Below are 25783 nucleotides of genomic sequence, written 5' to 3'. Positions count from 1 at the left end.
CTGAGGACACACCCACCTCCGGGACGCCCAGTTTTTTTCCTATGATGGCGAAGGCATGACCCGCCCTACTCTCCCTCTGATTGGCTAGTACTCGTTGCCTGCTCTGGTTGGGTTGGTACGGTTCAGGCAAAATTAGTGGAATTGGTTAGGGTTAGGGTAAGAATATGTCAGGGTAAGCCAATCAGAGGCAGAGTAGGGCGGGACATGACTTCGCCATCCTGTGAAAAAACGCACATCTCCCCTCCGGGCGGCGGGGCTACTCCTACTCCGGCTACTCGCTCTCTCTGCTGCTCTCTAGTCTCTTCCTGGATTTGAAGTCCATAGCTGATACGTAAGTAACCTTAAATATTTAGTTTTTGACAGTAAATAATCGCGATCAACTATTTCACTGCGTTGCAGGCGACTATGAAGTTCAACAAAGAGCTTGAAAAAAACCCGGAGGGTCTGTGAACCTGGTGTGTAATGTATGTAGGAAATCAGACGGCCTAATTAAATCGACAGAGGTGTTGAGCTGTGACGTTGCTCAACTGCAACAAACGTAGGACTTTCTTAATTGTAAGCCTTCAAATGGCGTCCTGACACTTTTAACGGTATCAAACGTGTTAATCGCCCCTCCCAGTAAGTGTTTACACTAGATGCTAAATCTTTGTAACTTTGTCCGGGAGGATTGTTTGACGTTTAAGGACTGCAGGGTTGGTAAGCTACTAACTCTTGGACATCAAAGAGTTTAAACTCTTATTAGGCTACGCCTTGTTATTGATTACATATAATATACGAGTAGGTCTACTGTAAAATCTTAGCATTGCTAGTTGGCGAGTTGAGAAAACACAGGCCTGTGATCCTCTTTTCAGATCAGGTTTTTTTGCTGCATTCCTGGGATCTTCGTAAAAAATAAGCAGGGCGTGTAAATATGCACATGTTGGTTTTTTAACTTAATGACGTGTAAACATTATCATGTAGCTATATGTTGGTTACGGATTTGGTATAGAAATCAAGAAGTTTATTACATATATTATGAAAAGCCCATCGGACATGACATTACATACAGTAGGCTATACCATCCTTGCGTCGTAATGTGTGCTTTTGGTGGGAATACTGGTATTTACGATAACACGTAAAAGCCTCACCAGTGCCTACAAGGATCCAAAGGAGAGGGCTGGAAAGGGAAGTCAACAATGAAACACCCTTCATGAAGACACCGCGGTGTGTTAATGTCCGCTTAACCAATCTTAACAAAATTTAAACTTTTACCAAAACTAACAGCTGATTTTTACTTCCGAATGTCCTAAATTACTCCAAAGAAGTCGTATTTATTAGGCCTGCTCGATTGTGGGAAAAATCATAATGACGATTATTTTGGTCAATATTGGAATCACGATTATTTAACATGATTACTCATTTTGGAAAGATGTTGCATTTTTTTGTTATTTTAAAAACAGTGAAACAAAATCAACAGTGAAAACACCGTGAACTGTGAAACTACCCTTAATACTTTTCCCGTTGAACTTTTTTTTCCTTTTCATTCAGAACACAAGAGCTTAAAATAAGAGTTTACTTGCAAAACGTAATGTGCAAAATAATCGTTTTTCTCGATTAAATTTTTATTGTGATCGTTAGAAGCAAAAATTGCGATTAAAATTTGATTAATTGCACAGCCCTAGTATTTATATTACGGTTGTGGAATGACACAGAGGCACTTAAACAGTTGTAAAATTCCAACAACTGGTCAAACGGCTAGAATCCCATCAGCAGGATCTTGGGGATCCCTAATGTGTAACTGAAAAGATTCTACGACCTTTGCTAGTTTGCATTATGCAGTGGTGGTTGAGAAAGGGGAAGGAAAACTTGGAGCTCAAAAAACAATGAGCATGCTCTTTTGTCATCATGTTAGGGATCTAGGCAGGTGGAAGTGGTGAGTTTCTGTCGTCATAATGGAAATATGGTCAAACATGTGGAGTGTAATCTGTAAGAAACTCAAGTAAGGTCCTGGTCTAAAGTTGAAGCTCATTCAATCATTACAGAAGTTGTGGGTGGAGGATAGAGCATGTCATTATGACACCAAATGGGTGTGGGGTTGTGTATCTGTTTATTTTTAGACAAGTGAGAAGATGGCATACTAATAATAGATGGTTGTTTTCAAAGAATTGTGAATGACATTTTTGATGATATTGGATAGCTCCCAGTTTAGGTCCCAGTTTTTAGGTTGACCTTTTTAACCAAATAGTTAGGTAAATACTCCAGGAACTGCATGACATCACTTCTGTTGATGTTCCGAGTAAATACCAAACAAAACAGAGCAAGCTCGCCCCTCCCCCCATGTTTCCATAACTGTCATGACTAACTGTCACTAACCCCCACCCCCTCCCCCAACCATCTTGTCTGTGATAAGCTGGAATGTGGTTTGTTGTATTTTGGTGCACAGCCTGTGCCCCTAGTGTTTGTTTGACGTTTACGACACCTTTGTTGTCTCCCGAGATCGTGGCTTTTTCACAGGGGGCAGGCAGGTAGCGGGTCAAGGAGAGATGCCTACGATCTGAGACAAAAATGCAATCGCGCTGAAACCATACAGGAACTCATCGTGCACCTTTTTAAGTCCCTTTTGTACGTTCTTGTTTATGTTACCACATCAGAAAAACAATTGGGATTAAGCAAATTAGGAACAAAATTGAAACCTACATTTATCTTAAAATGAAAACAATTCCTGTGTTCCCTTTTAAAAGGTTCCTGGAAATGGCGCTGCGGTCAAAAAGAACCATGATGATATTATATTATCATAGCCCTCATACATCACTGTAACAAGCCGCAACTTTGTCACCTCCAGGTTCTGAAGATGAGCTACCCAGGATACCCTCCTCAGTCCGGTGGATACCCACAACAGCCAGGGGGTTACCCATCTCAACCAGGGGCATATCCACCCCAAGCAGGCGGCTACCCTCCTGCAGCAGGCGGCTACCCTCCAGCAGCAGGGGGCTACCCCCCACAGGCAGGCGGATACCCCCCACAGGCAGGCGGATACCCACCTCAGGCTGGCGGCTACCCTCCCGCAGCAGGAGGCTACCCCCCACAGGCAGGCGGATACCCACCTCAGGCTGGCGGTTACCCTCCTGCAGCAGGCGGTTACCCTCCTGCAGCAGGTGGTTACCCTCCCCAGGCCGGTGGCTACCCTGCCCCAGCTGGAGGCTTCCCTCCCCAGGCAGGAGGATACCCAGCACAGTCTGGAGCAGGAGGCTATCCTTCCATGCCCCCAGGAGGTGAGGCTTCAAGATAGTCTTTTGAGTTGTGAGGATTACAAGCAATGTATGTATGTATGTATGTATGTATAATCAGACTTGTTCTTTAAATGAATTGCGTTTCAACGTCAATATTTTCTTTGCAGGTGGAGGCTGGGGTGCAGCACCAGGCGGCCATGGAGTGGTACATACATTCTTATCTCACTCTGCATTGCCACATCAGTAATAACATATGGACGACTTCAGCTTAATCTCTTGTTTGCTTAAATCACCTTATCGTCTACTTAAACCTTATTTGCTCTGTATGACGTTTGTCACCATGGACTTAGCACTTACAGCTGTCCTCTGTTTGCAGCCAGGAGGGGCTCAGCAGGGATACCCAGGGGGCCCCGCCCCAGGCCAGCCCATGCCAAATTACCCAGGAGCCCCCGCAACTAACCCCTCAATGCCTGGATATGGAGGTGGAGCTCCGTCCAACCCTCAGGCACCTGCCATTTCCGTAAGATACATTTGTCATCATCCTAGGACTTCTCTGAAACTATGTTCAAGTGCACATACAGCTAATGTGCAGTCTTTCTTATGTTTTTATGTTTATATATAGCAAGGATACAGGGGTTCTATGAAAGACTTTCCAGGAGCTGATCCACTGAGGGATGTTGAGGTTCTTCGAAAAGCTATGAAGGGTTTTGGTCAGTAAATGGTGTTCATTTGAACATGCTAAACCCATCAAACATATTGTCACTCAACATTGATGAGCACTGTTTGCTCAGTCCCTTTTGTTACACATCATAAATTGATCCTGAAATATATTTTGAACAGGCACTGATGAAAAAGCCATTATTGAACTTCTGGGAAGTCGTACCAACAAGCAGAGGGTTCCAATGGTAGCAGCGTACAAAACAACTTATGGGAAGGTACGTTTCCTAATATCTAAGATTTGTTTGTTTGTTTTTTACAGCTTAAATTCATTCTGTAATCTGTTGCTAAGCATTGACCCCACATTGCAGCTATATTTAGTCTGACCTTGCTCTCATGGTTTTTTGTTTTGTATTTCTCGTCTTAGGATTTATGCAAAGATCTGAAGTCTGAGCTCACTGGAAACTTTGAGAAACTTGTTCTTGCTATGATGAAGAGCCCTGCACACTTTGATGCATCTGAACTCAGAGAGGCTATAAAGGTTGGAAGCTCGAGTTGTTGTCTCAGCAGGTGTTTCAATGTTGGTTTTGTGGTCCAAACTGCACTGTGTGACTCATCATGTTATGAGGAAAATAAGAACAAAAGAAAATCCTCTGCATTTAAGTAAAAGCCAGACAAGTTGAAACTTGAGTCATGGCTGATGACCTCAGGCTGTTATGTTACTCTGTGAAGCAGGTGTGTCTTTGAATGTTTTACTGAAGCTTTTCTATATGTTTGCAGGGTGCAGGAACTGATGAAGCTTGTCTGATTGAGATTCTTTCATCACGCTCCAATGCAGAAATTCGGGAAATCACCAGAATCTACAAAGCTGGTGAGTTCCGATCTTGGCTTTTTTTTAAAATATTTTTTAAATTCATTTTTTAAATAAAAAATTCTAATATTTTTCAGTGTATCTGTTGTCCTATATCATTTTATACAAAGAAATATATAAGACAATACATACATAATTTGACCATATAAATTTAAGGGTATATAGCCATATACCTTTTTATAAAATATTTTAATTATTCCCCATCTGATCATTACTCAATATACAATATAGGCCCTTGTTTCATCAATTGTTATTTTACAGATATCATAGTATTAGTCATTCTAGTTTTAAAAAAAAGTGTAGCAGTTATGGCACGTTAAAATGTTTTGATTTTAGGTAGTGCAACTACCCTTTTAGTTGTACTGAAAATGGATTGTAAAAAAGTAGTGTCTGAACCATGGTCTAAACAGAATGCAAATGAATGTATTTTCCTAAAAAAGCCACACCTTCCTTCCAGAGTACGGGAAGAGCCTGGAGGACGCCATCAGCAGCGACACCTCCGGTCACTTCCGCAGACTTCTGATCTCTCTCTCTCAGGTAGCTGCTGCACCATTTACACCTGAACCAGATTTCAGCTCATGTGACCTTTTGAGTGTTGCCTTTGCCAATGTACTACGCCCACGTAATATGTTTTTAATGCACGCAACATGCCGTACTATATCTAGGGTAATCGTGACGAAAGGGAGGCGGTTGATGTTGCCATGGCCAAACAGGATGCTCAGGTACTGGTTTTAAGTTGGTTTGCTGTTATAACAGTCTTGGAAAGTAATTAGCAAACCTGATCATGTTTGTGTGTCTGCGTGGGCGACAGAAACTGTATGCTGCTGGGGAAAATAAAGTAGGAACTGATGAGTCTCAGTTTAATGCCATCCTGTGTGCTCGCAGCAAGCCTCACCTTCGAGCAGGTATGTATTTCAACATTGTTGTACTTCTACAAAGATTATTTCTTTTTCTCCCACTATTGAAGTTCACCATATGACTTCTGTTTTGTTAGTGTCATAACTGCACATGTTGACCTTTTGTTAAACACATATTTCACATGTTTTCAAATATTATAACTGAAACTGTCTTGCCTGCGATTCTTGTCTATTAGTCTTCCAGGAGTACCAGCAGATGTCTGGGAGAGACATTGAGAAGAGCATCTGCAGGGAAATGTCTGGCAATGTGGAGTCTGGCATGGTGGCTGTGGGTACGTTCTTTGGGTCTCTTTTCCAAACCTCAACCAAACTGAAGTAGCTTTCCGAAAAAAAACAAGCTTTAAGTATATATTGAAGTCATTCGTCAAGATGTTTGTTTGGAAGGGCTTTCCTAGAAGGACTAAAAATACCTCGCTGATGTCAACAGGCTGCCGTTTGACCTAAAGACCTTGTAAATACTTGATTGATTGATCACAAGCATACTCTCTAAATGTGTTGTTTTTGAAAACAGAAAAATGTTTACAGCTGCATCCGAATACAGTTATTGATAGGCAGTCATTTTAGTTTTTTTTTATAAAATGCACTGAGTCAGATTGAAAACCGCAGAGTTACAGGCATTTTAGTTTATCGTGTTGCTATAGTGCCATCAAATTATCTGCAGATGTGCAACCAGAAGGTTTGTTTGCTGTTACGCGATGCATTTAAGTTATTTCAAATAGGCCCCACCTAAGGGAATTTGGCACCCAATTACAGGAAACCACTACGGAATATCTTAAAATAAATTTTGGGCTTCATCCAAATATGTATATAGTCTTAAAAGTAGTTAAAGATTGGTTGAAAAAGTGTAGTTGGATTTGTACAAAATTGTTTTGCACAAATTAAAAATGGCTGGGAAATAAGTTTTACTGCTAACTCTTAACAGAATGGGGCTGAGAACAAAACCTTTTGGCAGAGGGCAATAACCTATATACATGAATTATAATACAGCAATCTCTCTCGCTCTCTCTCTCACTCTTGTCTTTATTTCATTTTTTACATTTTTACAGTGTCTGTTGTATCTTATCCCCCTGGTAAAACAAAAGTGGAACATTTACCTGGTTTTGCAGATTCATACAAGACTCATCTGTTTACATCTGCTCCTTTTTCCTAGTGAAATGCATCAGGAACACCTCTGCCTACTTTGCCGAAAGGCTCTACAAGGCCATGAAGGTACACCTGTTCTGTCTATCATCACATTTTGTTCTAATAATCACAAACCAACTATCTCCGGCACTGATATTGTTGTGGGGAGACAGAAAGCAGGTTTAGTGAAAACTCTGAGTTTGTTAACCCTGAGATGAGGGAAACTCTGAGTTTTCTGTTTCAGAAAGGGAGGTTATTTAAACTTGAGAGAGAGAGAGAGGGGTAACTCCAGCCCGTTTCAGAAAGAGAGGTAACTCAACCTCAGAGTCATTTACTATGGTAACTGAGCCTGTGAACCTAACCTGGTCAGGAGCAGGTTTTCTTCAATAAACCTTGAGTTTCTCTCAGTCTCTGGTTGTTACCTCGGTGAATCGTAGTATCATTGCTCCATTCATGCTGCCTTTTTATAGTGGTGGTGCACGCGCTTAACTCAGAGTGAACCTACTCTGAGTTGATTGAACCAACTCAAATCGGCTGTTCTGGAACCGAAAACTCAGTTTCCCATCTCAGGGTAAATCAACTCAGACATCAGGGTTAGACTCAGAGTTTGTTAAACCTCCTTCCTGAAACGGACCCCAGAAGATCTCACTGCTGCAGACAATGAAAGTGTCACATTGTGATGTGTTGACAGGGAGCAGGGACCATGGACACAACCCTCATCCGCATCATGGTGTCCCGCTCTGAGGTAGATATGTTGGACATCAGACAGGCGTATGTGAAGGCTTACGGAAAATCACTGTACACTGACATCTCAGTAAGTCCCATCAACTATGTTATTATGACAATCACAGTTACAGGTTTCCCTTTTTTATGCAATACATTTGAAAATTCATATTGATTTTTGCTTCATTTCTCAGAGCGATACCTCCGGGGATTACCAGAAGCTGCTGTTGAAGCTGTGTGGCGGTAACGACTAAAAGAAAAGGAAGATAACCCTTCATAAGGACAAAATATATGTCCACACTAAAGTCATTGTTTTAGGACCATATATCACCTCTGATGCATGCAGCTGAAGTTAGTTTTCGTATGAAAACAGCCAATCATTATCATTACTTTTGTATTCAAAAAGTAAATATATATTAATAAGAAGATTTTTTTTTTTTTTTAAAGACACAGATAGCTTTGTCATTATTGGGTAAAAGGTGGGGTCCTGAAGCAAAAAGTGGGTGCCTGAAAATCTCCTATTTGATAAAGAAATTAACTATATAACTATACTAACTATATTATAGAATAGTATTTAAAATGGCCAAAAAAATGCTAAACTGTAATTATCATTAAAGAGAACCTTATTTGGAAGAACAATAGTTTCAGAAAAATTGAAGTACAACAAGGCAAGTGTCTCATTTATCTAATATACAAAGTACATATATAGGGAAATATTTAACACATTAATTACTTCTGTGTTACTGAGGTGAAGTGTACCTCACTGCCAAGAATTTCAACTGTACATGTACATATACTGAGACTAAGTTTCAGCAAATTACGCATGAGTGAATTTCACCCAGCATATATTTGACCATTTAATGCTTGTTAAATGTGCCACAATTAAATTCCAGGTAATTTTTTGAATGTAAGAAGTAATCTGCAACAAAAAGGCATCTCCTCTATTTTCAGTGTCCATGTTATCTAACCAGAATTTTACTCCTGCTTGCAACTCTATGCAAATTAGCTTTTCACATTATATCCTCTATATCAGCTTTTCAAAACTCTTGTGTTCTTGAAATGAAAACCTTTTCCAGTCATTGTTCAACATGTGCAGACAATGTTGCCTTTTTCCTGAATGCTGAAAAGCCAAAGCCTAAAGACAGATGATGTTGTGCCTTGTGGTTTAGCTTGCAAACAATGTATAATTATACTTGCACGGCTGCAGAAATGTAATCCTTTACACTGTTTAGTTGTCAATATTGTGTTTACATTTTCATAGTCCTTTACTGGTTTGTATGTTTTACTGCCTGTAGAGGGCACTTGATTCTGCTGCCAGTTTGGCTTTAAGCTGAATATCTGTTGCACTAACTCTACTTTGCAAGCATACTTTTAACATAATGATGTTTAAAATTCAACTGATGCCTTTTTAATGATCTAACATATTGCCATGTCAGAGTCCCAGTCTCCTGAGATTTACAAACAGCCACTTTTCATTTAAATAAAAAAAACAAAAACATTTTGGCATATCTGGATTGTCTTTGTGAAATGGGATAATGTGTTTTGCATGAAACCTTGACTGTGGATTTTCGTCTCTGAGCCGGCGCACAATGAGCAATTTGCATTTCAAAGCCAACCTCACCTTAGTCTGCATTACGACGAGTGAGCCAAAATCCTCGGAGCATCACAGGCTGCACGTTTTGCTAAAAGGTGCGAGTAATGAGGCTTACATAAGTGAAGCCTCTGTGCGTGTGATTTGCTGTATTATCTGAGAGGGGGAGAACATGTCCACGTTTTCTTTGCAGCTCAAGTGATATGGCACAGAGAGCCTTTTCTCAGGGCTATATATAGTGTCCATATTGGAGACACGTATGTCCTAAAATCTTCTTTCTGTTGTGCTCACTGGCCTCAAAGTGCAGCTTCAGAGGGGCTGTGATGGGGAGACAAATGTCTTCACCAAACCTCACTTATTCTACACCATTCTCACTTCCCTGCTTCTCATACACACTCAAAATAAAAAGCCCCCACCAGCCGGACAAAGAGGGATAAATATTTGATGTTTATATTTGTGTAGTTTCTTTCAAACCGAGACACCTCCTGAAAAATATAGGTCAAAAGGAAATCAGTGTCCTCCCTCCCATTTGGCTCGCTTTTACTTTTAGAGACAAAACAGAGCACCTCCCTGATCCTGATTTCTAGAAAAAGTGCTTTAATTATTTACATGTGGACTTGATAGCAGGATGCTGCACCCTTTCTGGGGCTAGAACACACTTAGATGCATATATATCTCTCTTTATAACTATCTATCTTATTGGAGATATCAGACACATGCATACAAGAGACATGTCAATCGACAGCATCTGTCTGCGTCATCGGTATTGGTGGGAGCTGTGAAGGTCAGCCTTTGATTAGCTCTCACACTTCCCATCACACCCCTAGAGCTTTCTCGTTTTCTCTTAGTTAAATAACAATATAATAGATTATAAAGGAAATTTTGGTTTGAATTTTGAGTGACTCATTGCAAGAAAATGTGCCTTAAATCTCATCACAAAATGAAATCAAATAATGTTTCACTCTTGAAAAACGGGGTGCCAAATTACCCATGTTTTATTAGTAATAAATAATTGTTTTAAACGGTTATTATGAAGAAAACTAACAAAGAAAGATAAATGAAGTATTTTTCACAGATAGATTTAACCTGCATGAAAATGTAATTGTAATTTTGTGAATCTATTGAGATTAGTCCATGTTCTACCTTAATTCACATCCCCATCACTGGCCTCTAATGTTAATGCTGTCTCATAGACAATCAGTAAAAGTAAGCATTGACCAAATTGTTGATTTGGAGTGGATTTTCTCCAGCCGTCCAATGAGGAATGTGTGGTTAGGAGACATTTGGTTGCCAGGGACATAATCCCACATTAAACTTCATGAGTGCATATAAGCAAATTACAAACCCGAGGATTAGATGAACAACACATAATGAGATGTAGTCGCAGATATCACTATCCAGCCTGCAGAGCTGCAGCCTGCACGGTTTGAGGTTCATCCTCTCGTATTTTACAAATAGGAAAATAAAGCCATCCAACCTGTTTTTTTATTTGTGTATGCAGTATGCAAACGTCCAGCTGAAGAAGAGCAGCACACTGTCTGCCAGAAGTAACATATTACTCTATAAATGGCTTCCACTTAATGTTTTCACTGCATGAGTTTGAGATTTCAATGGTGCAAGAGCTCCTAATCTAGTGTGATGGTTTTGATAATTTACATAATTCCTAAACATTCCAAATAGTTTTCTTGGTGAGCACCAAATGGATTTTCCCTGCAGGAAAAAGAAATTATTTGAGTTGTTGCATAACCACTGACATTGTTCAAGCTGTGCTAAACTGAAGTGTGGAAATGTATAGGCACACTGTGTAGCGAATTAAGCTTTAAAGCCAGGCCGTGTGTGCTAGCTTGCTCCAGATGAGAGTTACAATCCTCATACAGGCAATACACCGAAGCCCCTTAATAATACAGAGCACTGTCAGTAATTATGGTATACGAGCTCAATGTAGATTTCCACATTCAGAATTTCTGCAGTTCAGCTGTCTGTACTGAGGCTACAGATAAGTAACGTAGATAATCTTATAAATGAGTCCATTGCTTTTAGATCATTTGTTTCTTAAGATATGAGTCTTGTGTGACGTTGGCCTCATGTAAGATCTGATGGATTATGTGGAGCAGAAGAAAGCTCACAGAGTGGGGCAGATGTGTCAGGGGACAATCCAGATGAAGAACAGGGAACTATATACGATCTGGAGGTATACAATCTGCTCTGAAAGATATCAAATCATCAAATAAAAGATACCGGATTTCCCTAAAATAATAGCCTATTCAGAAGTGTATAATCCATGTGCTGTATCAATAACTGCATGAACAGATGGGGCTTTGGAAAGCAAAGTACAAATCAATAAATGCAGGTTGTAATATTTATATAACTGCTTAACTGTAAACACTGCTACGTTTTCTAGTGCATGCACAGTTTTGCTGTAGTGATTTGAGAGCAGTGGTTCACAATTTTGATGGCTTGTGACCCCCTAAAATGTATTGTGACCCCTCATCAAAGATAATGGTGTTAATCATTTGTGTTGACATGAATTGTGATCAGTTTAACCAAAGAGCCATTTTTCCTTCTCAGATTGCTTCCTTATAAAGGATTTATATGGGCTCGAGAGAAGAAAATGAACTAAAAACAATCTAGTATTTAACCAGAATAAAGAAGCAAATAGAGAAAAGTCATACAAAATAAACATAATTGTGTGTAAAATAAATAGTTTTTTTCATTTATCATCTCTTTAATCTTCTTGTAACCCTTCTGATCTATGTTTAAACTACCAGATTACATTCTAAAATTACAAATCTACACATGGAGAGTATTTCAGAGGCTGAATCTGAAATTTATTAGACTGTATATATTATCAATTGAGATTAAAAGTTCATTAACACATGGAAACAACAGTTGTCTCACCACAAGGTCCATAATGTTCTGGAGCATAAGGAAATAGCCCAGCTGTCATGGAAGTGTTCAAATTCAAATTCCCATTTTTATGTTGTTTCCCACCATAACTGAATACAATAGTAATTTTATACACAACATAATAAACAATTATCCATAAAGTAGGAAAAAGGTCTTCAGTAACATACATCTGAACACAGTGGTGAAATATGGACTGTACTTTACTTGATACAGAGTTTAAGTACTTTCATGCTACTTTATACTCCTACTCCACAACAGTTTAGAGGGAGATATTGTACTTTTTACTCCATTGAATGTAAATGAAAGCTTTTCTTACTTTTAGATACAGATAATTACTTTTTATACAAGTATGCTAGTATATATGAGCTTTAAGTAGCCTTTGATGCACTCTCTTAGATGAAACTTCACGTCAATTAGCTATCAAAAACAAAAAGTACTCATTAGCAGAATGGCCCATTTCAGAATAATACGTTGCCTTGTCAGTGGTTATGTAATATATATATTATAAGTATTTACGCATAATGTGTAAGTACAATATTTCCCTCTGAAATGTAGTGGAGTAGAATATAAAGTAGCTATGAGTATCAAAATACTCAAGTAAGGTACACGTATCTCCAAATTACAGTTAAGTACACTACTTTAGCAAATGTACTTAGTTACATCCCACTACTGGGTAAATTGTTATAATATTTTTGTTAATGGGAATTAAAGCGACGGGGAGCCAGGTGCGTCTAAAAACAAAGCCCCGCCTACGTTTACCTTAAACGTCCATTGCACGGAAATATGATTGGCACAGGGCTACAGCTGCTGGAACGGTGAGACATGGCGGAGTTTGTAGTCTGACAGAGAGAGGCTCTCGAAGAGTTTTTTACACTTGTAAACATGTCGAAAGAACTTGATTTCAGGACGACAATGTCTTCGTAACTTGTGCGTAGCGGAGCTTAAAGAGGCAAAGACGTGTTTTTTTTGTCGGGAAGGACGGAGCGGCGGTTGGAAAAATGTGTTGTCATCTTCGTGCAGTCAACAGCCTTGGGCAACAAATATGGCTACTTCTTGTGTATCCTTCAATTCGGGTTGAAAACCGTCCCAACTGGGTCGAGCGGGATAGTTTCGGGGAGTTACGACAGTAGTACGAAGTGAAGTTGGATACCAGAAACGTAAAGAAGCTGGATTTGTCCCGAAGCTGATTTTGGTTAAAGCAAAGCGGAGCGAGATGGAGCCCAAGCATAAAGAGTTGTTGGAGAAATGTTACCAGAACTTGGTGGAGTCGATTACAGATGCGGACCGAGTTGTGGATGTTTTGGCTCACTGCGGGACCATCAGTCAGTCTGAACGCTACGAGCTGGGACACAACTGCTCTTCCAACCCCGAAAAAGTGGACCTTCTCCTGAAGATACTGATAAGTAAGGACAGAGACCATTTCGCAGAGTTCTGCACGGCCCTGGAGAAGACGCACCCTCACCTGCACTCTGTGCTGCTGAATAGCACCGGACCAGTGGATCATATAACTGGTAAGAAGCAAAATACTTAACTGGCACATAACAATGAAGTAGTGCATTGTATAAAGGCATGCAGAAGCATGTAGCCTATAGCTTTATTATAGTGATGTATGGTGTGTTGTGACTTGTGTCCTTTATTTTGGTTGTGATCCAACCTGTTTTCGATCCTGCTCTGGGCATGGTCTAACAGACATTAGGGGTATTGACCATATGACAGCTTGATTAAGGGCATGACTTTTCCTTTGGGCAAAAAGATAGAGAGAGATAGGGCCCAACTCATGTGACGTTATGCTTATTTACACTCACACTACTGTGCTTGTTTCCTTTGCCATGTCACTAAAAGCACAGCCTGCCAGCCTTTTGTGAAAGTGTTTAGCCTAATGGACCTAAAAAGACTCAAACAATCAATGTCAGCAGGGCTGCCGAAGTTGTGTGTGAGTGTGAATCAATAACCCACTCTCAAAGTCAAATGAATGAGTGAAGAATTAGTTTGTTAATGCACACAGTGACTTACTATAGAGTGAGACTCTCACTGTGAGAGTATATAGTAGAGAATGGAAGATGTCAGTTTCATTTGTGTCCTGGTACAAGTGCAACTGAATATTTTTCATGATAAAATAATCTGTATAGTTTTCATTTGATGTCTTCAAAATGCTTCTAGGGCTGCAACTAGCAGCTCTAATGTCTTGTTTTGTTCCGACAACAGTCCAAAATGCTGAGCTATTTAGTTATCAACAAAACAGAGAAACAAAGCATCAAATCCTCACATTTGAGAAACTCGAATTGGCAAATGTTTGGCTTTTCTGCTCTATAAATAATGTGGATTAGCTAATCAATTTACTGTCTACCTATTTCAGCAATATACAGCACACGTATTTGTAGTAAAACATATTTAGAATAACCTTTTTACATGTTTCACAACTTTTAAAGGGAATATCGATAGAGTTCAACCTACACATTCAATTCTTATTCTACTGTGACATAAAAATGGTCATTGTGCACCATTTTATAGAAATGGCTATATTATATATTGACATTAGATTTAATAACATACATATTCCACCTTCATGCCTTATTGTTTCACCCTCATCTAATTACTGGATATCAGTGATTTTTGTTAACTTAAAAACGGGTTGTAGATTAGGGCTGCACAATTAATCACAATTTTATCGAAATTGCAATATGGACTAGTACAATATCCAAATCGCAGGGGGGGTGCAATATTTGTTAGAGGCAAACAATGTGTCAAACCATTCTGAATTAAGTATTGTGTTGCTGCAGAGATGTCCCGGCCTACAAACTGTATCCTAGTACAGACTAAAGAAAACCTCTTTGTTTGGTACAGATCCTCGCAAAAATCACACTATAATCATTTAACATTTTCTTAATTTGAATATTTTTCAATGAAAATGAGCAGAATGATACAAAAATCATCATTCCCTCCAATATCGTGAATCATATCGCAATCGCAATATTAGTTAAAAATAATCGCAATTAGATATTTTCCTGATATCGTTTAGCCCTATTGTAGATGGTACATGTCTCAGCCTTCTGTAGAATTCCTTTGGGATACTCTTCTCTGCAGTTCATTCAGAGTAATATGAGTGTAATTCTGTCCTGTTTGCTCACAAAAATAAACCACCTTTTCCCACTCTGGGAGGAGTACCATTTTACATATGTTTTTCTTCCTCAGCTAAATCCCAAAGCTGCAGAAAAACTCTTGCTGTTTTCATAAGGCTGATTCATTTATCATCAAATTCAGCATAAGCCCAACCGGTCATGATTTATGTCCCAAAACATATCTAAGCGCAATATTCCCCAGTAGTAATGCATGCACACCACTACATGGACCTTGCGCAGCACCTCTACTGCACCTTTGCATTTTTGCATTAGTGACTTTGTTCACACTCTGCTATTGCATCATACTCAGTGAGCTGAATGGTGAGGTGTTAATTATGCATTTATTCTGTCCTCATTATTCATAAGAGAACTGAAGCTGCAGAGTGATTCTATTTTTCTAAGCCTTTTCATTTTTGCGCTGCATTTCACAATCGTGCACCGAGTCTAAAACTGAGTACTGAAGGCTTTCTGCTTCTGTAGAGGGTACACATGTTCTGGGCTGCTTAAAGTAGTGTGGTTAGTCTGCAGCTCCCTGTTGGTAGTCACACAGGACGCAAAAGGGCTGAGCTGCTTTTTGCTACTGGGCAGACAGGTTCCTCCACTGCACAGCCAAAAGAAGGGCCTTTCCCCAGGAAAATGGTGGCTTGTTACAGCCTATGTTTTTAAATAATATGTGCTGTCAGCAGCCTGATCTCCCAGAGGGTGAGAGCCAGATCATCTTTGAAATCAGAACGTTAATGAGTGAGAGATTCATTAGTTAACCCCTGCAGGTACAGAGATGCCAAATGTAGCCTTATTGAAATGATCACCAAGCTGCAAGATTTTCACTGTGATGTGAATATGATGCATGCCTGTACAGTACTTAAAAAGGTGTGTACCCCACAGGGCTTGTTTTTGTTTTTTTAATAAACAAAGATATTCTATAGTTGTGTGTGTGTGTGTATATAATCATAGCTTCAGGGCTTGACATAAGATACCTTTTTGTTTACAGATTGTTCTAACTTTTCTTGAAGAACAATAACATGACGGCAGCCCATCGTAAGGGTGTGTGTATCGTGGCTGACATGCTCACTTGGCTGTGCTGTGCCACTGCAAAGTAAGACTGGTAGTAGGAGAGTTCTAATTTCTTTATACAAGAAAACAAGACTGTTTACAGCCACACTAGCGACTCTATACGGTTGTAATGCTCACGTAAAACAAATCCGAACTGTTACATAGATAAACCAAAGTTTGGGAAAAATTTTAATTTTGACTTGATAGTTGAAAAGTCATAGGATCACCAAAGTTCACAAAGACAATGTCTGCAACAAATTGTTATTAAGACACTGGAGTCATTCTCTGGGCACCATTAATGTCTGTACCAAATTTCCTGCAATAGTTGTTAAAGTGGAACTCCACCGATTTTTACACATCGGTTTGTTTACAGGTCTTGTGGCGTACTACCACATATATGAAAAAAGAAGTTTGAAGCCTTTTGGGGCTCCAAAAGGAACTGTGTGAAATCTTATAAATTGCCTCAAGTGATATCACGCTGATGTAACACGTTACAGGTATAAATAACACATTAATGCTGGCTGACCTTTTTTTTTTGCATGCTGTCATGTCTTCCTTTGAACATGAATGTTTATTATTTAACACTGTTGTTTCCTGCTATAACAAGTCAAAGTATCTGCTGTGAAAAATATTTAATTTATCACTACAGTTAAGGATTTATTTGCACATGTTCCTGCATATGAACATCAACAAGTTGACAGAACTTCACAAATATAACACTTGATGCTCATTTATCTTTGCTTAAATGTGCAACAACAACTAAATTCATATTTGAATGCTCAGCACCCCTAACATGAATTCATAGATTTTATGACTTTGTGAAACTGGATGCCAAATGGAAAAGTGTCGAAGACTCGTGGTTTTAGAAGATATCAGCGTTTAGTGTTGGTGCTCCTGCTTTCAGCTTTAAGAGAATGTTTTAACGCTGGTCAGAATATGCACCAGGTTTGCTGTGACTTTAGAAAAGAGATCCACCTAAATGAGTGTTTGGAGTGGTGAGGGTCAGACCGCAGCGAGGTCCATGTCACATGACGCTATGAGCTATGACACAGTGAACCTTGCCCATTGAGACACTCTGCTCAAACGTAGTCATGGGAAATTTAAGCTAGAGCGAGAACAAAGAGAGCTTGATCCATGGGATGCCATGGTTCCTGAGGCACATCAGTCTTCTCTCTTTTTTTCTTTCAGTCCTTTGCTGGGAAAAAGAGGGGTGAGCCATGGCTCCTTCCAGTCTTAATCAAACTCATAGTCTCCTTTTAGCTAGTGGGAGCTCAGCCAGCCAGGGATTGATTTAAGAGTACTGGGACGTGGGTAAATAGAATTGTTTGTCATGCTGCCGCTCCTAGTCGAGCGCTAGACTTTACATCAGGGGTGAAAGTTGCTGATTTAGGCTAACTGAACTATAAGCTGCTCATCCCACGACCAAGTTAGATCTCAGTAAATGTGCACTGCTGGCTGTCTGATCATGACTTGTGCAGTATGTTAAACAGCTCAAGCATCATTAAAATTCAATTTTTTTCTGACACACTTAAAGGTGGCGATGTGTGGAGGTGCTTATTAGATTCACATTTGATGAAAAGAGTTAACAGCTGGGAGTAGTGTCGAAACAATTTAACCAACAAAACTATAATAGACTACAATTTTAATAGTCTGTTCATTGTTTAAGTCAAACATGTAAAACATTCTGGTTTCACCTGCTAAAATTTGTAGTTTTTTTGTTGTTTTATTAGACAAAAAATTGAAGACTTTATCTTGAGCTCTGGTGAATTGTGATGGGCAATGTTTACTGTTTTCTGACATTGTATAGATTAAAATAATTATCCGCTATGTATGTTTTAAAATTTCAAACTATAGCCCAATCAATACAGGATATTTGAGACCAGTCAGTCATTTTTTACATGAACACTTAACATAAACATTTTTGTTATTTAAGAATTTTGACCATGATTTGTCCTGAGTGCCACCAGAATGATTTGGAATATGCTTTAAACACATACAATTTCAAAATAATCAATAGTTTTACCAGTGAAGAAAACAATAACTGGCTTTCATATACGCTGCTATTCCAAATAACACTCTTCTCCATTATTTATTTATTTATTTATATATATATATATATATATATATATATATATATATATACACACACACACATATACATACAGTGTTGTACTGAGGCTTCCGAATCACTGTTGGCTATAAAAGAAGGGGCTTTCACAGTGGCGACTGTGTGATGTTGTCAGAGGAGATAAAAGGAGAAGCTCTGAGGCTGCAGCCTCTTTGGGGCCCTGGCTAGTCAGTATTCAAGCTCCCTGCCCAACTGATAATTAGCCACACTCTGCTGTCAGCCCACAGGCCTGCCATCCCAAGTTGGGGAAAGTCCCACCTTATTATGCCTCCAGCTGGCCTTTTTTCAGTAAAGGCCCCTGAATGTAACTCAAGCTCCACAGCCTTGATGTACCATACAATGCTGGAGATAATCATCAGACTATAATGCAGACATGGTCGAGTACACTCGCATCTGACTTTAACGTTTTGTTCGCCTCGCAGGGTCCACTTACAGCATCTTGTCCACTATGCCGTCGGACTCAGAAAGCAGCAGCTCTCTCAGCAGCTTAGGTGAGTGTGGCGCTCGTTGTGGTGGTCAGGTGTTCAGAAATGTCAAAAATAAAAACATCTTAAAACAAGTATGTCAGAAAATATTTTTCAAGTAATAGTCATTGGTTGCTGCCTGTTAGACTCTAAGCACATGCAAGTGATTACACAGATGTGAGAAGGATTTAACCTCTATATATACACACACACACACACACACACACACACACACACACACACACACACACACACACACACACACACACACACACATACACAGACCTGTTTCATTTAGTCATTCTCTGAGGGAGAGAGGATTTGACTGGTCAATACCACCGAAAGGGAAACAGAGCTTTGAATTGTATCAGTGCGGGGATTTCTGTGTAATATGTTCACAAGTACTGAGGTTAATGAGTACAGTGAGGTAGATGAATAATGAAGTAGAATATTAAACTGATTTTGGCTGCAAAAATGTGAGCAATGATTAAACATGATACAGTAAGATAAAGGTTAAGGCTTGTAATGAATGTGTAGATGTTTGGTCCAGTAGCTACAACAAAGAGCTCTTGCTTATGATTGGTTAATATTTAGACCAAGTAAGTTCAGTTTGAGACTCTTGAGCCTTGCGAGTACACAAGCCTTCCGTCAGTGTTTTTGCACGTTTTCAGTAAAACGTTAAACAAAGAACACATCAGTTAAAGTGAGCATTTAGAAGAAATTGATGGAGCAGCACTAATACCCCCATCATTTGAGCTTTGTGAACGGCACATGCCACCAGTGACATGCTGACTCACACAGGTACGTCTGGTCAAGCCTCCTCCCCTCCCCCCGCTCACATGGACAGCCACCAGGTGAACGAGAAGATTGAGACGGTTCTGTTCCAGCTCAGACATGTGACCCGCGAGAGGGACGAACTACGTAAACGTCTGGCTCTCTCTTCACCCGGAACAACCTTCGATGACTGCAGGTACTGTTCTGATCTCATGTACCGGATTCCCTGTTTTCCAAAACAAACATTTACAGAAAAGCGCAGTAATCCTGTGTATACCTGCACTCTATGAATAGAGGCATTTTGCCTTATTCAGCTTTTAAAAGCAACAAACAACAAAGGAAGAATGGTCTTATGTGACCTCCCATGTGGCGTCTTAAAACTCAATTTTAGTCCATCACAATGTTGTCCCCTTCTTCCCCCTCTGTGAAATAGACCAAACACAAAAGCAAGTCATGACTACGAGCGTCTGAAGCTGCAGTGCATGAAAGCAATGGCAGACCTGCAATCCCTGCAGAACCAGCACAGCACCACCCTGAAGAGGTGCGAGGAGGCTGTAAAGAAAGCAGACTTCTACCAGTGAGTGGAAAGCCCTACTACACGGCCTTTCGTCAATTTTTTAATAGCCGGAGCATTTGTGCTGTATGCCTTCGCAATCAGCCAGCAGGGTTTTAGCTGGTATTCAGTTCTTCCTCTAACATATTCACAGCAGATTGCATAGAACAGATTTGACTTTTGCGAGAGTAATAGGGATGAAGCCTTTTATACCAGTCCAAAAGCTGATGAGTTATAAATCCTTGCAGCCTTTCATCAATTTGATTTCATCTTTGTGATTGTTGTAGAAAAAGACTGTTTCTATTGTCTTCTTAGCAGCATAAATCCCGAGTCGTCTTTTCAGACCAAAGGTTGAGAGCAGAGACTGAATTACTTCTCTATAAGTAATGCCCTTCTTGAAGAGTTCATGCTAAAGCATGCGCTGTAATCATCATCTGAACGCTGTGTGCATGGCACGGCATCTGTGCCATGAGGATAACGCTACGGACATAGCATTTGTTGTCCCGTGAAATAGGCTGAGCTGAGTCGATGTGAAGGGAAGGCTGGTCCATTTGTGTGATTTTAATTTCATTTTAAGTGTAGGGAGCCAACATCTGGCCCCAAATGCAAACAGACAGATGAAGGATTATTGCCATTTTTAAGCCTCTCCTTCTGGGCCCTGTTTGCACTTTAGAAAAAGTCTGTATTTATTACTGCCCTTTCTTTGTCTGTTACTTACCCGTTCACACTAAACACCATCCTCTATGAATAGGAAATGGGACATGGATGCCTGACCAATGAATTGTACTAAGATCAATAAGGCACAGCACATGGGCTTTTTATTTAAGGCAGGCAAGTAAAGCAGTAAATAAGCATGATGGATTTGAAGGACTGTCTAAAGTTGTGGGCATGGACGTGAGCAGAACACATCTAAAAAATAGGCAATATGCACAGAACAAGGGAAATCATGTCTATTCATTTGTAGTAATTGTGAAGTGCTAATTCTCAGTAGTCCTGAAGTGATTAGCTGACGGAAAGGAAATTACATGAAGCAACAGCAAATGTCATGATCATTTAAATAGTCTATTCAAATATTCTCCAAGGTGAGGATTTGCTGCTTTTAGCAGTTGGGTTTGGTTAGTTGTTGGTCATTTACAAACAAGCAACTTGAAAACATCACCTTGAGTTCTTGGAAACTTGTGATGGGCATTTTTGATATACCAGCACCTTGGCATATAGGCTTCAAGTACCACAAAACAGTGTTTTCACACAAGGCACTAATACATAAAGTCTGTATTCATACATAGAGTTCAAACACAGAACAACACCCCCCAAGGGCTAAAAACAACCCATGTATTGTTGACTTTAACCATGACTGGCAGTGTCAACGGTCTGATGGTACTTGCTGTGGTATTTCCTCAGTACGCTGCACAGCCGTCTGGGGAGCGAGCATGGTCAGCTGAAAGAGGAGCTGGAGGTGGTGAGACAGGACAACATCCAGCTGGTCCGGGAGCACAACCACCTGAAACAGGCCTGCGAGGAGCTGAGGAGGCTGCATGACGACGACCAGAGAGAGGTGGCTGAAATGAGGATGCTACACCAGCAGGTACTCAGGGAACTGGCAATCTACATTCATGCTTATACACCTACAGATGAGAATACATATACATTCACAAACCTAAACGTTCATACTGTCTGCACACACTGTAGTACTCGCACACTCATTTCCATCTCTGACTGCCCTTTAGATTCAATAATTTGGATCTTGACATTTTAGACAGAAATCAATATCTCTCTCAGTGACCATTACTTCCAAGACGACATCATTCAAAGAAATAGGGTCCGACAAACTCGTCCTCCCATGTCTCCATCGTTCAAAACATTCTTTCAAATTAGACAAATTACTTAACCTGCGTCTTTTACTGTTTCATCGTCGGACATGTAGTCTGACTACAGTCAGAAGGTCAGATCATTAAATGTTTGCAGTACCTTACATAAACAAGGGGAATGTCTTTCATGGCTCTTTGATAGCAAGCATACATGCCTGATTGTCCTCAAAGCTCATGTCGTCATTAGGTAAAATAATGTTCAGCGTCAGTCAAATTAGGAATCAAATTAGCTCAATGATGTCAGTCCACAGTCCGCTTATATATACAGTACCAGTCAAAAGTTTGGTCACGCTTTCTCATCTCTCATTCATTTTAATGGGAAAGTTTGTCCAAACTTTTGACTGGTATTGTATCTGGAAGGATATGTGTGTAGGATGTAGGTTAGATGTAGGCCTACCTAACTGGGCTGCACCAAATGATACACTGATGCTTTTAAGGAGTATAAATGTGATATCATATAGACTGACGGGCATCTCACTCATTGAGCAATTTTGGTGACTCTCATGTAAATGCAGGTTATTGTGATCAGTAATTATTCAAGACTGCAATTTGATGCCATGTCATAAATAATGAAAAACTGAAGGAAACAGGTAAAAAACAAGGTGTTTTGCACTGTAATATTATGGCAGGATTTTAATGAGGAACTGTCAAAGTATTTGGCATGGGAAAGAATCATAAGCTTTATTCACTTTGTAATGTATCGGGCAAAGTCCTGCACTCGTGCTGATGCGCTTGTGTATACATGGTTGCCGAATGATCTCGCATAGTTATATATATTGCTTCCTGTTTCTTGGATTGACAGTGGAGAGACAGATAGGAAACATTGGGAGACTGAGGAGGGGTGTGACACGCAACAAAGGTCCCTGACTGAACTTGGGACATTGTGGTTATATTAGCCACTATATCACCAGAATGCCCCGGGATCCCTTCTGAGACAGTTTCTTTGATCAGCACATGGATTGAGTAAATGTACACATAATATTAGTTTTATCTTATGAATTTATGCTAATATCACATATCATCTTCTGTCATACTGTGGTTAGTCTAGTTCAAACAATCATTGTACAACTTAAGATGGAAGCTTTACTGTTATTTATTACATTTATATCCAGAGCACCAAAAGTTGCAGAGTTGCAGGCAGTCTAACTTTTCACACATAAAAATGTGATCAAATGTTTTTTAATTTTCTTAAAGAGAGCAATGAAAACCCACACATCCAATATAAATGTAGTACCGGAAATATACAACATTTGAGAACATTTTGCAGTCTAACTTTTCTGAAATCAAAAGCACTAGTGAAGCCCAGCCATCTTTGGTTGAGATTATTTAAGAGACTAGGTAACTTTTCTGTGCAAAGACACTGTTAACAAAACATTTAAAGCTAACCTGAATGCATGTAAATTGAATTGAATAAGCCAACAGTGAATGACCAAATCTCATCTTTATGTAATTATACTGAAAGACTCAGTCCATTGCATCATTTGGCATTATTATTGTCCTCATTAAATGCACCACAACTGGATGAAATGAGCATCCCATTGTACCCTAATTCAGTAAGCGCCTGAATGATGTCATTTCCAGGTGATGAGAGAGGGGTCATCTGATGTCCTCAACAAGCTTTATGACACCACTGTGGACAAGTTGGAGGCCATGAAGAGTGACTACGAGGCTCTGAGGAAGCGCTACAACGAAAAGACGGCCGGTCACAACGCAGACCTGAGTCGTCTGGACCAGGCTGAGGAGGAGAACCACCGGCTGCAGAAACAGCTGGACATGCTGCTGAAGCAGAGAGATGCTGCCATCCACTATCAGCAGCAGTTCTCCTCGTCAATAAGAAGGTAAAGCCGGAAATATCGCGGACAAATCAAATCGGCAGCAATAGAAGCTGCACACGCACAGACTCAGCAGCTTTAAAAAGTCTAATGATTAACAGCAGTTGCAGCAAACTTTGCTTCAAACTCAGTACTGCCAAGTGTAATGCCAAGGCCAAATATGCACAGTGCTTAAAACATTCTCAGTCCAAGGTAGAGATGTTCTGATACCGATACTGGTATCGGTATCGGCTCCGATACTGCCTAAAACGCTGGTATCGGGAAGTACTGGAGTTTATGCACCGATACCACGTAATAAAGCCCTAAAGAAAATCTACGTTAAAGTAGTTTATTTATGTTCTTTTTCCGTTATAACTGACTGTCAAACTGGATAATAAAAGAAAGTTCTGTGGCGTTCATTGTTTGTGTTTGTTCATGTTTCACAAAGAGTTTAACCTGAGCCAGACCGACAACAAAGATAGAAATAATATCACATCCATTCAGGGATAGTAGTATACACTTGTTAAAACATAATAAAATATATGACACACTGGTATCGGATCGGTACTCGGTATCGGCCGATACGCAAGTTCAGGTATCAGAATCGGTATCGGGAAGCAAAAAATGGTATCGGACCATCTCTAGTCCAAGGCAGATGAAGCTTTGCAGATGCCTTCCCATTTCAGTGTTTCCTTTTATGATGCTGAGATTGCAAGCTTGGTTACTTGCTGTTTTTGCCTGTCTGTGTTTCTGTTTTAATATTTATTTTTTTAGCCCAACTCAACAAAAGAAAATGCATCTGCAAAGGGTGTCAAGTTATAAAAAACAGTAAAACCTAATGCATTCCCTATGTGGTACAGGTTTGACAACACGCAGCAAGAACTGGCCAAGGCCGCATCCCAGAACAAGGAGCTGCAGCGAGAGATGGAGCGACTGCAGTCAGAGGCGACACGGCTGAAGACCCAGCAGCTCAAGGCGGCAAAAGAAGGCGAGAAATACAAGGAGGAGCGTGACTCTGTGATCAACGAGTACCGTCTGATCATGAGCGAGCGTGACCAGGTGATCAAAGAGGTGGACAGGCTTCAGACAGGGCTGGAGATGGCAGAGGCGAAGCTGAAAAACACTTCCTCAGAGAGACGGGTGGCCAGTGAAGAGCTGGAGGCCCTCCGACAGGTAACGGCTGAATCAAGGGGTTCTTCTTAGTCCCATCCTAAGAATTAAATTAGGTTAAACATGTTCCTTTAAGAAATGGGAGAACAGTCCTGTTTAGATAATGGACTTGTTAATTCATATCTGTAAAATATTTTTTCATGATTCATTTTTTTCAGTTTAATCAAGTACCCTTGTAAATTTAGAGCAATCATCATGAAGATGATTGCTCTAAATTTACAAGGGTACTTGTGTTGAAGAATGATTTATTGCATAATATCTGTGTGACAAATGTATCAACTGTAGTTAAGCTGGTTACAGCTACCGTCATTATTGATTTTGGCAACACCCAGAGCTTTTTATTTAGGCTGGCAAAAAAGCAATCATGTGTCATCATTGGTATTGAAAGACTACAGTTCAAACTGAGTCGCCCAGCCAATAAAAAAAAAAACAACTCAAAATTGACAACACAAATTGTCGTCTACTTCTTTTAAAAGGGGAAAAGGTCTTTGTAATCCTCAGTTTTTCACCTAATAGGAAGTTTGTGTTAGTAGCACCTTCAGTTCAGTGAGATGAGATAAGATTTTATTGATACCCAAGAGGAAAATTCCAGTGTCACAACTACTAGACAAGAAACAGGACAAAGAAGATGAGTATTTACTCACTTTTAATCAATCATCCACTTCTGATATGTTTTTGTGCAATATGAAGGAGCTGGCCTCAGCACTGGTGGACAGGGACCGGGCCATCTGTGAAAAGAACGAGCTGCTGGAGAAATACTGCCACGAGGTGAAGGACAAGGCCGAGGCCCAGAAAGAGCTGAGCCAGGCCTGCAAGGACATCGAGGCGGTGCGCGAAGAGAGAGAC

At 40.0% G+C, this 25783-nt stretch overlaps 2 protein-coding genes across 5 annotated transcripts in view; both read left to right on the top strand.

Moving 5' to 3' along the window:
- Positions 1-96: 96 nt before the first annotated feature.
- anxa11b (annexin A11b) lies at positions 97-9007 on the top strand. 2 transcript variants are annotated; one of them, XM_035997639.1, is made up of 16 exons: positions 97-331; positions 2822-3029; positions 3072-3251; positions 3377-3414; positions 3586-3729; positions 3832-3919; positions 4050-4144; positions 4294-4407; positions 4647-4737; positions 5195-5274; positions 5403-5459; positions 5549-5642; positions 5831-5926; positions 6805-6863; positions 7468-7590; positions 7694-9007. In XM_035997639.1, the coding sequence occupies exons 2-16, from the start codon at positions 2831-2833 to the stop codon at positions 7751-7753; spliced, it is 1518 nt and encodes a 505-aa protein (XP_035853532.1). In that variant the 5' UTR covers positions 97-331; positions 2822-2830; the 3' UTR covers positions 7754-9007. The 2 variants fall into 2 exon arrangements, with proteins under 2 accessions (XP_035853532.1, XP_031171168.1); XM_031315308.2 differs by having other exon boundaries at positions 2822-3251.
- A 3770-nt stretch (positions 9008-12777) lies between these two features.
- LOC116061150 (disks large homolog 5-like) overlaps positions 12778-25783 on the top strand; it is a 37056-nt gene continuing 24050 nt past the window's right edge. The window contains exons 1-8 of one of the 3 annotated variants that reach the window (XM_031315079.2): positions 12778-13508; positions 18720-18788; positions 19578-19731; positions 19969-20112; positions 21490-21673; positions 23538-23794; positions 24628-24940; positions 25628-25783. The exon at positions 25628-25783 is cut by the window's right edge and continues 75 nt beyond it. In XM_031315079.2, the coding sequence (XP_031170939.1) occupies positions 13211-13508; positions 18720-18788; positions 19578-19731; positions 19969-20112; positions 21490-21673; positions 23538-23794; positions 24628-24940; positions 25628-25783 (1575 nt within the window). In that variant the 5' untranslated portion in view covers positions 12778-13210. Of the gene's footprint in view, positions 13509-18719; positions 18789-19562; positions 19732-19968; positions 20113-21489; positions 21674-23537; positions 23795-24627; positions 24941-25627 lie in introns of all 3 variants that reach the window. The other 2 variants (XM_031315078.2, XM_031315080.2) reach the window with 2 other exon arrangements.

Source organism: Sander lucioperca, chromosome 22 (genome assembly GCF_008315115.2).
Source record: "Sander lucioperca isolate FBNREF2018 chromosome 22, SLUC_FBN_1.2, whole genome shotgun sequence".
Lineage (NCBI taxonomy): Eukaryota > Metazoa > Chordata > Actinopteri > Perciformes > Percidae > Sander > Sander lucioperca.
The sequence above is the reverse complement of the archived record's forward strand: the minus strand, read 5'-3'. Positions and strand labels throughout refer to the sequence as shown.